Source organism: Gymnoscopelus braueri (genome assembly GCF_963280865.1).
Source record: "Gymnoscopelus braueri genome assembly, chromosome: 5".
Lineage (NCBI taxonomy): Eukaryota > Metazoa > Chordata > Actinopteri > Myctophiformes > Myctophidae > Gymnoscopelus > Gymnoscopelus braueri.
In genome coordinates, this window is record NC_137606.1 from 7,359,211 (window position 1) to 7,374,711 (window position 15,501).

At 40.5% G+C, this 15,501-nt stretch overlaps 1 protein-coding gene across 1 annotated transcript in view; it reads left to right on the forward strand.

The window, feature by feature from the left end:
* The first annotated feature begins 591 nt into the window (after positions 1–591).
* The window catches only part of arhgap42b (Rho GTPase activating protein 42b), a 156,526-nt gene continuing 141,616 nt past the window's right edge, over positions 592–15,501 (forward strand). The window contains exon 1 of the mRNA XM_080428319.1: positions 592–885. Coding sequence (XP_080284445.1) covers positions 732–885 — 154 coding nt within the window. The 5' untranslated portion in view covers positions 592–731. The remainder of the gene's footprint in view (positions 886–15,501) is intronic.

Here is a 15,501-nt window from a genome sequence, read left to right on the forward strand (position 1 = left end):
GCAGAGATGGTCATGGAAATAATAATAATACAATTGACATATAATACATAATACAATAGCAATTTTTTAAAATGGGTTACAAATTGCTCCATCTATGCCTTCCCTCTCAGCTTTCCTACTTACTGTCTTAAAATAAAATAAGGTTAAAAGGGATGAGGGCTAAACCACTCTATCTTTAAAAACACAGCATGTGTTCTCCATTGTGTCTACTGGACTAGTATGCATTAGTATTTTATTTACGGTAATATCATTGACCACTCATTTTCCTTGGCAAAAATATAGTTTAAATTCCGGACTTTTACTTTTAACAGAGTATTTCTATATTGCAGTATTGAAGACTTTTACTAAAGTAAAAAAATTGAGTACTTTTTTCACCACTGATTATTTCATATGAGACACACACACACACACACACACACACACACACACACTACACGGTGGTCCTTCAGTGATGCTGATCAAACAGTGCCCAGCAGGAGTCACGCGACCACCACGCAGCTGTGATGAGGACAAGAGAAAGAAAGGATCCAAAAGGCGGAAGTCAAAATGAGTAGGAAAAGTTTCTAGAGTCAACTTTGTTTCCAGTAGTCGGGGAAATAGATACTAGATAGTTGACAACGCACCGCACACCACCACCACCCAGGCACACTGCTGCATGAAACAACACGAATAACACCGTTTTATTAATGTCATAGTTCTTATATTGAGGTTATTATTATATAGCAGTTAGAATGGGACTGCCCACGTTGGAGTTCTCGGACTCTCTGCTGGACGGACCGGACTTCAGAGAGAGGCTGAAGACTCATGAGGTGGAGCTGGAGAGAACCAACAAGTTCATCAAAGAGCTCATCAAGGACGGCAACATGCTCATCACCGCATTCAAGAGTAAAGTGCTTTTTTATTTATACATATATATGTATATGTTATTAATTAATCCTTTTCTTACAGTTTGAACCGACCTAAAATACTTGGGATATCATATCATATCAGATAGGCAGAGACAGAATAAAGTTTGGCTGCAGACACAGTTAAAAGTGATGCGTTAGCCATGGATACACGACGGTCGTCTGTCACGACCGTCATGGATGAACTTCAACGTAGTGTTTGCACTTTCTCCCTTTATGGTCCGTACATCTGCATAGACGTTCAGATTTCAAATATAAAGTGCAAGCAACGGATGTCATGATTATGTACGGGCCCTCAGAAGTACCCGTATCTTCTGTATTGTTCAATAAAAAGCATTTTTAACCGAGCGTTGGCCATTTTCTTGTAGTATAATGTCATGTATCAGAGTGCAATACACCTCCCAACCGGTAGGGTTGTGCAATTAAAAGCATTTGTCAAAAATACGGAGAAAATGGCCATCGATCGGATTAAAATGCGTTTTATTGAAAAATACGGAAGATACAGGTACCTCTGAGGGCCCGTACATAATTGTAACATCCGTGGCCATGGGGTAAGAACTTTATATTTGAAATCTGAACGTTTATGTAGATGTACGGGCCGAAAAGGGAGAAAAAGCAAACACCAGGTTGAAGTTCATCCATGACTGCTATGACAGTCATGTTTCAGGGCTAGTGGTGCGTAGGATGGATACAGTCTGGAATGGCTGGGGTGTGTGTGTGTGTGTGTGTGAGCGTGTGAGATGCGTAGGATTCGGTCTGGACCGGCTGGCTGGTTTGAGATCAGTATTAGTGAATCCTAATTTATAGCTGGTCGTACTACGGTGTCGCAGACAAGAGCTGACAATAACTAAGCACAATAATAAGTGAATGGCACAGTCAAGTTTCCTGGCCATTGTCCACTGGATGCTGAGGCAACTTTCTGTAGTAATAACAATATGACATGACCGGACCTCCACATCAATATTTGACCGCTGACCCCAATCTGAACATAATTGTACCAGCTAGGGACCCCCATGCAAGATTTTTCGGTATTAAAAATCTTTCAAAAATCTCCCAAATTGTTCACATATTTTCAAGGTTTTTTGAAAATAGCTTATCTACAAGCATGTGCATCTGCCATTTTCAAATAGCCAATATATAGGGTTAAGGTGGTTAAAGTTGAACTCTTAATGCTATATTAAGTACCGTAATTTAGCTGGTGACCCCCTGGAACCCCCTCAACGATCCCTGGGGGTCCCCGGACCCCACTTTAGAACCACTGGCATAAACAAGAAGGCTAAACGCATAAGGAAAGGATAGGTGTCACCTCTACTCACCAAACCTCTACAACCGCTGTGATCATACACAAACAAATAAATCATATTCATCAACATTTAATAACATTTTGTAAACATTCATTCAGTCATGCAGCATAGAATAATAGACCAATTATTTGTTTGCCAACATTGAGACTGGATGCACAGGTGATTGTTTCATGCAATCAATTCTCAACCTGTTTCGGGGTGCGCTGGTTTCAGCACACCCCAACCCCCTCTTGTGTGTTGGCTAGTGCTGTGCGCCCTAGCGAGACCTGACAGAATGGGTTCCATTTGCAACCAGTATGACACTTGCAACCAGTGTGACGTCGTCTGTTAAGGGGTCTATTACCTTCTTGAAATTGTTAAATAAATGCAATTGCAGTGATTGATCCATCACATTTGCATCACCTATAATAATAACCAGCCTATAGATTAAAGGTAGCGGTTGACATTGCCCATGTATGGAGATCTCTACATCTGTCAGTCCTTGTCTCTTTTATGCCCATATATGCCCATATATGGAGATCCCTGATGTCATCAGTATTTGCCCATATATGGGCAATGCAGCCCTTTTGTGCCCATATACTGTTCTGTATGGAGCTGAGTGATTCGTTTGCGCCTGATGCCATGACGACGCATTGAGGTTAGACAACACACTCCATATTTGGGCGTAGCTGCATTGGGAACTCCTTATGTTTATGGCTGAGTCATAGTGACATAATCGTGACGACGTGGTCCGCCGGCCCACCATGCGGTCCTCCCATTAGCCAATTTGAATATAAAGAAGATAGGATAGGATAAGATGAGAAGTTTTGATGATGTCACAATGAGTCATAGTGACGTGGCCGTGGCTTGTTTATGGTTATGTTGTCATAGTGACGTGGCCGTCGTTTGTTTACAAGCCCCCAGAGTCAAGGACCCTCAAAATGATTATGTATTTGGCTGAGTGCGTACCCCCATCTAAAATATATTCTGTTCCAGGGACCTCCAGAAGCAAAGATTTGAGTTAAAAATTTTCGCTTGAAAATATATATCTGCTCAAAGATTTGCACACATTTTCATGATTTTTCAAAACTAGCAGATCTACAAGCTCATAGTGTGGCATGAAGCGACGCACTATCTGCCCACATTATTTGAATATTCAGCATGAAAATTATCTGTTACCCTGCCTTTAACACATCTCAGAGACATATTGGGTCTTTAGGGAAAAGCCCAGAATAGATTCTCACTCAGAGCTTGTTAATGAAGATGGTAGATGTTCTTCACGCGTTCCAGAGTCGCTCATCACAACTAAACTGTAGGTTTCAATACTTCCATAAATTGCCATGAAAGTGATGATGCTGGCACCTCCCCTTGGTTACTGTGAAAACTCACATTTAAATAGGATTTCCTATTTCCTCAGCTATATTATTGCGTTGTGAGATTACAGCCTTAGTTTATACTACTGCGACTGTAGCCTATTAGGCTATAACGCTATATCATGAACATAGATCAACACATCACTAGGATCATATATGTGGGATTTGTTTTGGCTAAGGGGTAAAGGCCTATTCTAAGTACAAAAATCTGATTTATTTGGTTTTTGGAGTAAAAAATGGGACGTTATTTCAAACTTTTCTTCTTTTTTTTTTTTTTTTTTTCACACCAATAGATGAAAACCTCCTTCTAGCACTCTGGGATTCAGCACATGTAGTACATTAGGTCTACAAAAGTCATTACCTAATGCAGTGCTTCTCAAAGTGGGTCCCGGGGACCCCCAGGGGTGCTAAATAATGGATAAGGAACCAAGTGGACCCCACTATACAGATACATACAGTACAGGTCTTCAACTCCAGTGTACAAATGAACCTTTACAGGTCTGTATTAACTCCCGGGAGTGTACATATGGAACCAAATGGACCGGTAAGGGTCCATTTGGTTCCCCCCATAACTCTACCTAATTGCATAATGCATACCAAACTGGGGGTCCTTGAAACTTAAAAAGTGTGAGAACCACTGACCTGATGTATCCATATCCTCACCATCCAGTAGGGATGGTGAGGATATGAAAGTTACATGTCACGATTATTGTGACCAAATTCATTGCGATTAACGATACTATCGCGATAATCAAAATATGCTTAAAACTTAAAATGGCACTTTTGTTTAACGACTTGAACCCCCAGCATCCCTATTCTGGGAGGAACGTTCGCCATAAAAAGCCGATCTACAAGCTCACAGCGCGTTTAAAGCGCTGTGAGCTTGTAGATCTGCTATTTATGGCGAATCGATCTGTGTAGAGTGAAATAAGAGTGCACCATATGCACTCTTTACAGGTCTGTTTTATCAAGTATAGGGGATTTAAGTGGTAATGAATTTGCAGCTCAACAAAAAAAGCCAATTCATCCTATAGTGTATGACGGAGGACAATTTCACGATAAATTAAAACATACATTAACCACTTAAGCCCTATTTTATGCCTAGGCTATTTGAAAATAGCCGATCTACAAGCTCACAACGCGTTTTCAAACATTTTTGCACTTTAACTTTTGGTACTTCAAGTACATTTTGATACCAATACTTTTGTACTTTTACTCAAGTAAATTTTGAATTCTGGTCTTTTACTTGTAACAGAGTACTTCTACATTGCAGAATTGATACTTTTACTTAAGTAAAACATTTGATTACTTTTTCCACCACTGGTTACGTTGTAGCCATGCCGCTGTCTCCATTGGCCCCCGTCTAGACTGTTCCTGCTGCCGTATATCACCTCCTGGCTGCTTTGAACTACCATGTGAGACTCCCCACTGAGTCTGGGGAAGGTTTCTTTTTTTGGGTCGTAACACTAGACTCATGCTGCTCTCTCTCTCTCTCTCTCTCTCTCTTGTTGCGATTTGCACTTTTGAACCCCAACATAGTCAATTCACATGATGCATAATTCAGTGTTGGCTACAAAGTAGCTTTGGCACCACTTTGAAAAAGATTTAAAAAAAAATGTTCACAGCAGAGTCAAGTTCCCAGCTGCAGTGGGCATTGCCACCACTTATTGGACGGAACTGGAATTAATTGGATCCTTTTTTGTCCACGTCAGTGATTCCACTCTGTAGTTAGACCTTTGAGATTATTACGGAAGAGTAGAAGAAGCTCTTGAGAACTTGGGGTCGACTTCAATCAACCGTGTCCGCTGTTATGTTGCCTATCTATGCAGCGGCTCCTGTGCCTCCAACGTGGTTGAATATCGCTGTTGGCGGGCAGAAACCTCTTATCTCTATATTTTAACTTTTATTTATTTTTTTTGTAAATGAATGTCCTACTTGATAACACTACAGCGTCACACAAAGTCATCAAAAGTAGCAGATCTACAAGCTCAAAATGCGGTGCGACACATTTTGAGCTTGTAGATCTGCTACTTTTGCTGTTTTTGAATTTGAATCCTGAAAAGCAACAGTTTTGGACATATGAGGTTTTCCAATTCCACCCCAGACAGAGACGATATCATTGAACTGTTTGGACAGTATATTTATTATTTACACCAGGGGTCTTCAACAGGGGGTCCGGGACCCCTAGGGGGTCCTCAGAATTACTACAGGGGGTCCGCCAAAATCTTTGTGTGATATCTTTTATTTTTCTCCTTAACTTGAACCCCAGCATCCCTATCCCGAAGAGAACTTTAGCCAAAAATAGCAGATCTACAAGATCACAACGCCTCGTGCGGTGAGGCGTTGTGATCTTGTAGATCTGCTATTTTTTGGCAAAGAGGTATAGGTGTAGAGGGAAAAAAGAGAAGAAAAAAAGTTTAATCTGAAACTAAATTTTATACAATGTAGAGGGGGTCTCTGCTTCATCTCTCTCAACTAGGGGGTCCTTGGGCTGAACACATTGAAGACCCCTGATTTACACCACACATTTTACCGCTATTATTATTGTCGCCACAAGCCCCTGTCCATCCCTGTGTCTGTTTGTTTGTTTGTGTCTAATCTTAATTTTTAAAATAAATCACTGTCTGGTGTGTATGATGGAGGGAGTATAACCTGGAGGTCTGTGGGGCAGTGTTGGGTGTGCAACCTGTCTTCCATGGATAAGGCTAGGGATGGAGACCTTTTGTAATGGCAGAGTGCTGGTCCACTCCAATTATTTTGAGGGCCTTCTTTTGGATGGATGTCGTCAAGTAGGCCAAGATGGAGCAATCAATCAGCTTGATTGAGACGTACTCCATGACACTGTGGACCTGTAGACTAGTAGGTGGTGAGATTACTGGCCACTCTCCTCAGTGCTGCCAGTTTCCTCCCCCAGGCTATAAGAGTGCCACATAAGAAAACAAATCTTTTGAAATGGCTTTAGGGCTGTTATTAGTTTAGTATAACACATTATAGACCCAACCTTAATATGCAGTCTTACCCTCTTTTTTATTTTACACTAACCACTTGAACCCTTGCATCACTATTCTGAGGGGAACATTAGCTGAAAATTGCAGATCTACAAGCACACATTAAGCACAATATTTGAGCTTATAGATCCGATCGGCTATTTTTTGCAAAGAGGTTTGGTGTAGAGGGAAACAAGAGCAGACCAAGTACAGAGCCAACGTTCAAGATTACTAAGTATTGAGGGTTTAATGTCTGAAGATATACATTAACATGAATCCAACATATTAATAGAAAAGAAGTGTAAACAACGACATTAATTTACACAACACTGTTGACAGTGCTGTCAAACAAGTCAAACAAGTCTATGAAGCTATCTATGAAGTCTATGAACAAGTTTAATCTGCAACACAACCTTATAACAGTATGTAGTGGTCCCTGCTTCACCTCTCTCTCAGCTAAGGGGTCCTTGGCCTGGAAAACATTGAAGACCCCTGGACTATTGCGTATCAAACTGGGGGTGCTTGAAATTAAAAAAAAGATTGAGAATCACTGGACAAAAGAAAACATCATGGGAAATGGTAGTGGTACAACACACACACACACACACACACACACACACACACACACACACACACACACACACACACACACACACACACACACACACACACACACACACACACACACACACACACACACACACACACACACACACACACACACACACACACACACACACACACACACACAGAGTAATGAAACCATCCATGCATGGAAGACCATTGGGCAACAGCTGGTGTCCACTTACAAAATACTTTTCCCATTGGCTCTGACTTGCATGTCCCCTAATTTGGCAATAGTGAGCTTCTGCCCAGTTTCTAAACATCTGCCATCTGTGTGTGTGTGTGTGTGTGTGTGTGTGTGTGTGTGTGGCATATTTTCTTTTCTTGTTCTCCTTTCTTTGTTTCACCATTTTTTTTAATCTTTCTTAATTTTCTCCCCAAATTAGGTGTTATGCCAAACAATTGTGTTCCTGGCAAAGCCAGAAGCACTGCACATCGGGTCGGGTTGGGTGTACCATATTTTCAACATTTGCTACCTGGCTACCAGATGCACCTATGCACCAGAACCACTTGAACCCCAGCATCCATATTCTGGGGGGATCATTCGGAAGAAATAATTGCCGATGTACAAGCTTGTAGATTTGGTGCAGACGGAAAACAAAGCGGTCCAAGTACAGAGCCAACTCGGTCCAGTTTACTGGAGTCTGGAGGGTTTAACAGTGGTTCTCAACCTGGGAGTCGCGACCCCCCAGAGGGGTAGTCAAAGGATTTGGAAGGGTTGCCAGTTGCTTTCCTGAATGTGCTCAAAGAAATTAAAATCTGAATTAAAAATAAATACATGTTTTGTAAGTTAATATTTAAGTAAATGCACAGTCACAATACAGAACATTTAATTGGTAGGTAACATTTTTCAGAAGGAGAGGGAGCGAGGAAGTGTATATGTCGGTGTCCGTGTGCACACGTCTGTGTGTGTGTGGCACTGGCCACACTGAGACAGAACTTTCACGCTGGCTCTGCGCTCCCTGCAGCACAGGGGAGATTTACTCCTCCCTTTGCCACATAAACTTAACTCGCTCTGTGAAAGTTTAAAAAACGTTCACATGACAACAGCGAAAAGTTTATCTATGTAAGGAAACTGTCGCAATTCATGAAACGGTTGCTCTCAACAGCCTGTGGATGGAACGGTGTCGGTGGATGCATCTTGCCGCTGGTAAGATACTAAGATCCATAAAAAAAGATATCACACACCTAACACCCCACAAGTATTGATTACTTCGACCCGCCAGTGAGAAGCTCACAGTGGGCACGTTGAGGCACAGCTGTTTACAAAGCAGGTGAAAAGGAAAATTGTGTCTGAGGTTCTGACACACAAAACCCTAATGTCAGCGAAAACCATAAAAATGTAACCAAACACCCAAATTACATTGATAAATCAGTGGAGTTTTTCCAACATAAGAGGCTACTGGAGCTGTGTGAAGAGGTGCGTATATTAGGTTTGACTCGAGCTTAATATTACTCCTCTTATCAAACCCCCTATAAAACATTTTTACATATGTATTTGGCCGCCAGGGACCCCCAGAAGCAAAGATTTGAGTTAAAAATGTTTGCTTTAAAATATATATATACGGTATTTTCAAAGATTTGCTAAAATGTTTAAGATATATTTTTTTGTTGCAGATCTACAAGTTCATGACGCGGCACTCGGTGCCCCGTCATGAACTTGTAGATCTGCTATTTTTGAATAGCCAAAGTAAAGTATAAAATAATGGTTTAAGTGGTTACACAGATGCGTTCCCGGTTTTAATTGGTTAAAACGGTGTTGTTTGAACCCTAGTATCCCTATTCTGAGCATGGAATAGGCCAACAGTCAGTGAAAATAGCAGAGCTTGTAGATAAGGCATGCCACTGACTATAGTGCTACAGTATGTTCCTTAGGCCATTGGTTCTGAAAATGGGGTCCGGGGACCCCCAAGGGTCCTTGGGAGAGAGAGTTCCCTGGCACAAAATCTTTTCAGATGGGGGTCCGCAGCCAAATACATATACATTTTGGGGTCCTTGACATGAAAATGTTTGAGAACCACTGCCTTAAGCTAAAATAAGAATCCTCCATCTGCATGGCATTGCATTGTATGAACGCCATTTTAGCTAGTCTTTTAATGGCAACATCTAAGTTTTGCATGTTTTGCTGTGCATATTTTACCGTCTGCATAATTTAAAGAGTTTTTACTTCACATTAACCCATTGAAACCAGGAACACGTCTGTGTAACCACTTAAACCATTATTTTACACTTTGGGCTATTCAAAAATAGCAGAGCTTGTATATCTGCTATTTTTTTGAAAAATCTTGAACATTTGATGCACATCTTTTAATATGTATATATTCTTTTAAAAGCAAAAAAAACTCGAATCTTTGCGTTTGGAGATTCTACAAGTGTCTTCTAAATCCTAACAGTTTTTTTCTTTTCTTTTTTACTTATGTTGCTATATCAGTGGTTCTCAAACTTTTTCATGTCAAGGACCACCAAAATGATGTATTTGTCCACGGACCCCCATCTCAAAATATTTTGTTCCAGGGACCCCCCCAGAAGCAAAGATTTGAGTTAGAAATGTATATATATATTCAAAGATCACATTTTTTCCCCCCCCAACAATAGCAGATCTACAAGCTTGTAGCGCGGCACTCGGTGTCGCGCTACAAGCTTGTAGATCTGCTATTTTTGAGTAGCCAAAGAAATCTATAAAATGACACAGATATGGCCCCGGTCTAAATGGGTTAAATCACAGCAGCACCGCATAATCCCATGGAGTTTAACTCCTGTTTAGCATTTTAATTAATTCATGACGTGGTCATATAAGTGACAACGTTTTCACATAGCGTAGCTTTGGGAAAACCCTGCATGTTTGCTTGTGTGAGCAAGAGATGATGCTCTCGGGGTTTGGTCACAGGAAGTGGTGCTGTAAACATGCTTGTGTAACCATCTCCTGTCCCCCAGCACATAACATTTGGCCTGACATTAGTGTGTGTGTGTGTGTGTGTGTGTGTGTGTGTGTGTGTGTGTGTGTGCGCGCACGCACGCACGCTTGTATTACTAGTATCCCTGTGAGAGCCAAGTGTCCCCACAAGTATAATGTCATTTGAGAAATGGACATTGTGAGGACAATTTCCCTGGTCCTCACAAGATAAATGGTTGTTTTATGGGTGAACATGATTTGGTTAGGTATTACATTTTCTTCTTGCTGCTGACACCCACTTCTGTACAATTGCTCATTCCTTTCTATTCTTCTTATTGTTATTTTCAAGCTGCGTTCGCTTCCCGCGTTCGCGCGTCTTACTTGTATTAAGAGTTATGTCTGATATTTACCTTAGTTGTGTGGCTGTGTTGCGTACAGAAAATAGACGATGTTGTAGATTGGCTATTTTCGGTTTTAGGGTTAAAAATTGCATTCATAATCATCACTGTCCCAAAATGTTGATGTCCTCACAAGTATAGTAATACAAAGATGTGTGTGTGTGTGAGAGAAAGAGAAGGGGGGCACACGAGTCTGTGTGCGTTTGAGTGTGTGTGTGTGTGTGTGTGAGTGTGAGTGTGTGCATGCGCGCTAGCGTGTGTATTTTTTCAGTGTGTGAGTCTGTGATACAGATACAGGATAAAATATGTTATCGCGTGTTGCTGCTGACATGCACAAATCCATGTAATGCAAATGTACTAACTACAGTGTGCATTCTGTGATTTGTTAAGCAATAAAGCAGAGTGCAGGGCTAAGCAGAGCTGGAAGGGACTGCAGGGCTCTTTCATGCAATGTGTTTAGGTTTTTCTTTTTTTAGTGCGGGGTGTCTCTGCAGGCTGTGCAAATCTGTTGGAGCCAGTTCTACTGACGGGCAACCTCTTATCTCCATATTCTAACTTTGTGCGTGTGTTTTCCTAAATGAACGCCCTATTTGATCATACTACAGCGTCACAAAAAAGCATCAAGAGTAGCAGATCGGCAAGCTCGAAACGACGCTTGTAGATCTGCTACTTTTGCTATTTTTCGATTTGAATCCTGAAGAGGTGAAGTGTTTTTGGACATAATATGAGGTTTCCACCCGACAGAGACGCTATGTGGTCGTTGGGCTGTCGATCGCTGTGACTGTCACACTGTGTCATGTGTGCCAGCAGCGTCTTGCTTTGTCTCAAACCAATTAGGGAGGTGTAAAAGTCACCAAAATGAAAATTGATTACTATAATTCTATTGTTACCGATTATTCGAATATTCGACCATGCCCCTTACATTTTTCTTTTTTAAATTTGATTATTCGGACCCATCCCTAAATCCAATATGGCTGTTTTGTTTTGGTTTTCACCTGCAACAGCCACTTGATACCAATTAGGCCTGTCACAATTCTTACATTATCGCTTAATCATAATTGTTTTGGCATAATTCTCATAATCGTTTCCATGTTAATTTCTTTAATACATTTATATATACATTTAATACATTTATATATTATATATACGTGTATATCTACATTTTCTAACTAGCCAGAACAGAAATGCAATTTTTATCTTCCAATGCTCAGTGGAAAAAACACATAAAACATAAAATAGTTAATCGCAATTATTTCTACGACAATCGTCAAGTAAAATGTCATGATGTGTCAGTGCTAGTGTCATGTGCATACATGAATGACATGACATCTTTTCTGAGAAATAGCAGATTTACAAGCTCACACAACATGTTGGCCGTGCAAGTCACCATGAAGTATGAAATAGGCTGAGATGGTGTATTTTTTTTACATATCTCTCGACGTATAATAATAGTGTGTTAATGGTATAGTCCTAAGTTCCTACAGACAGGGTGGTAAAATAAATACATATTCTGAATGTGATTCTGTTTAAATCATGGTTAGTGGAAGTGGTTCGTGGTTAGTGGAAGTGGTTATAACGCACTTCCACGGTGAGTCAAATCCTGGAGCTAGAGTGAAAGGAGGGGGGGGGGGGGTTCTTAGATCGATCTGTCCTATAGCGTAATGGTGATACAGAGCTGTTTGCACCGTCTCACCTGCTGATTTCCCCAGTGTGTTCTGCCAGGTTTTGTGACCCTGACGGGAAGTCCAGGAACAGGCTACATCAGTGGTTCTCAAACATTTCTATGGCAAGGACCCCCAAACTGATGTATGTATATTTGGCCACAGACCACCATCTGAAAATATCCCCCCCCTCCCCCCCCGCCCACATAAGAGAACATTTAAATTATTCCAAAGTTTTCCACAATTCTTACAAAATATTCAGCTGTGAGCTTATAGATCAGCTATTTTCAAGCACCCCTGGGGGGTCCCTGGACACCTTTGAGAACCACTAGGGCATATCGTACCGTAACTGTTGCAACTGTACTGATACAGCATAGAGAGAGAAAGAGAGAGAGAGAGTTAGTTGTGGAGTGTGATGGTTTAGTTTGGTTGCCGTGGTTACCGTGCACATGATTGGCCAGCTCAGATTTGCACAGTGTGCACGTTGCTTCCGATTAACAAAGAGATACATTGGGGAGGGGAGTGGGATAGAATGGGAGGAGGAGGAGGGGGGGGAGTTGGGGGTATTTGCATTCATACTCAGTCCACACGTACATAACTCCAACTGAAGGCATACCTGCCAACACGCCTGATTTTAGCAGGAGAATCCAGATTATTTTTTTTTACCCCGTTTCCTTCTTGGCTCCTGAATTTAAATGTATTCTGAATTTCTCCCGATTTTTGGGCAACTCAACCCAGACTCTATCAGTGGTGGAAAGTAACTAAGTACATTTACTCAAGTACTGCACCCAAAACGTAAAGTCAAAATACCTCAAAATTGTGCTTAAGTATGTCCAATTTCCTATTCTTTTACTTCTACTCCACTGCATTTCAGAGGCAAATATTGTACTTTTACTCCACTACTATTATTTGACAACTTTAGTTACTAGTTACTTTGTAGATTTGGATTATTATTACAAAACATACATTAACCACTTCAGTCCTATTTAAACTTTGGCTATTTGAAAATAGCCGATCTATAAGCTCATAATGCGTCGCGATGCGTCGCGTTGTCAGCTTGTAGATCTGCTGTTTTAAAACTTTTTTTAATACATTTTATACATTTGAAACCTGTGAAACGGGACATTCTGCAAAATGGGTACTTTTACTTTTGGTACTTTAAGTACATTTTGATACAAATACTTTTGTACTTTTCCTCAAGTAAATTTTGAATTCCGGACTTTTATTTGGAACAGAGTATTTCTACAATGCAATATTGATATTCTTACAAAAATTTAGTACTTTTTCCACCACTGGACTCTATAAACCCGATTTTTCACAGTCTAATGTTGGTGTATGACTGTGGGTGGTGGATGTGAAACAATCCGAATAACTTCATTCTGATTATTCTTTATTCAGTTCCCCTTTAGCTGCCACGGCTGCTGGTTGTTAATCTGTCTGCCTGCGCTCCACATGAAACCATACAAACGTTGACAGCATCCAAACAAACAGACATGCAAGAACATGTCTGGTGCTCAGCAGGAAACTAAATGGTTAGACTAGCCTTTCATTCTGGTACAGTATGTGCTTTATTGGTGTGGATGGCATCCTAAAAGAGAGCGTGTAGCATATCATTGCTGTCGGGCAGAAACCTCTTATATATTCTAACTTTTTGTGTTTTTTAACCCTTTAAGACCTGGAACGGACCTGTGTCATTTTTAGATTTGAGCTAAAAAGCATTATTTTACACGTTGGCTCTTGAAAAATAGCAGATATACAAGGTGCCGCGCTACGAGCTTGTAGATCTGCTATTTTTCAAAAGTAGCAGATCCACAAGCTCGAAACGGCAATGTGTTTTGAGCTTGTCGATCTGATACTTTTTGCAGTTTTTTTGTTTGAATGCTGAAAAAGACATATGAGGTTTCCACCCGACAGAGACGGTATTCATATTGGGTTACTCTCACATGTAAGGAATTTGCTTTGGCTTGTGGAACAGAGTTTAGCTCTGCAAGACTATTGGCAGAGCAGCTGAATGGTGCAGAACATGTTTGTTTTACAGATGTTAGGTTAATTGTTTACCTGGTATCCTATAGTTCCAGTGTACATAATGCTATTTAGATAGCATGTTTGTTTAGACAGATTTCAGAGTCCATTTACCTGGTATCATAGTTTTCTTATTTGATAATAATAAACCTTGTTTATTGTATACGTATCTCTGGGTAAGAGCATCTGCTAAATGCCTAGATTGAAAATTGTACTAGACGGCAGACATTAGACTCACAACAGAATATTTAGTAGGCTAGGTGTAATGTTGGGCACTATATCAAGGTATTATATGGTAAACCAGGGTATTTAGAAATCCCGAAGGAATGATTTTCAATGCCGTAAAAAAATAATACAGATGCTCCTCTTTCTATTCAACCGTTATGTAGATGCTGGGGTATTGTAGTGCACAGAACTACAATACATCACCTCGTCAACGTGATTGTATTCACCTGCCAGCACTGTTCTCCTCGGAAATACTCATGAATTGAATTAACCCATTAAGACCTGGAACGCATCTGTGTCATTTTAAAAGATTTCTTTGGGCTATTCAAAAATAGCAGATATACAAGCTCATAGTGCAGCAAGCTTGTAGATCTGCTATTGTTTTTGAAAAAAAAAAGTGAAAATGTGTGCAAATCTTTGAATATATACATTTTTAACTCAAATATTTTGGGAGGTCCTTCACATGAAAAAGTTTGAGCACCACTGATATTATAGCAACATACGTTTAAAAAAATATACTGTTAAGGTCCTTACACACCGGGGTGAATTCTTCATGCGAATAAATACGTTTTTTTTTTAAACCTTATAAAGTCAATGCAAGCGTCCACATCAGTTTCGCGAAGCGAAAAAGCGTCTTTTAATTATTCGGAACGAGTCCGAATTTTGCGTATATTCGCATATTCGCCGGTGTGTAACCGCCTTTAGGGTTTAGAAGTTACTGTAGAGAGACAAAGATTTGAGTTACAAATGTTCGCTTTAAAAATATATATATATTCAAAGATTTTTACATATCTCTCGACGTATAATAATAGTGTGTTAATGGTATAGTCCTAAGTTCCTACAGACAGGGTGGTAAAATAAATACATATTCTGAATGTGATTCTGTTTAAATCATGGTTAGTGGAAGTGGTTCGTGGTTAGTGGAAGTGGTTATAACGCACTTCCACGGTGAGTCAAATCCTGGAGCTAGAGTGAAAGGAGGGGGGGGGGGGGTTCTTAGATCGATCTGTCCTATAGCGTAATGGTGATACAGAGCTGTTTGCACCGTCTCACCTGCTGATTTCCCCAGTGTGTTCTGCCAGGTTTTGTGACCCTGACGGGAAGTCCAGGAACAGGCTACATCAGTGGTT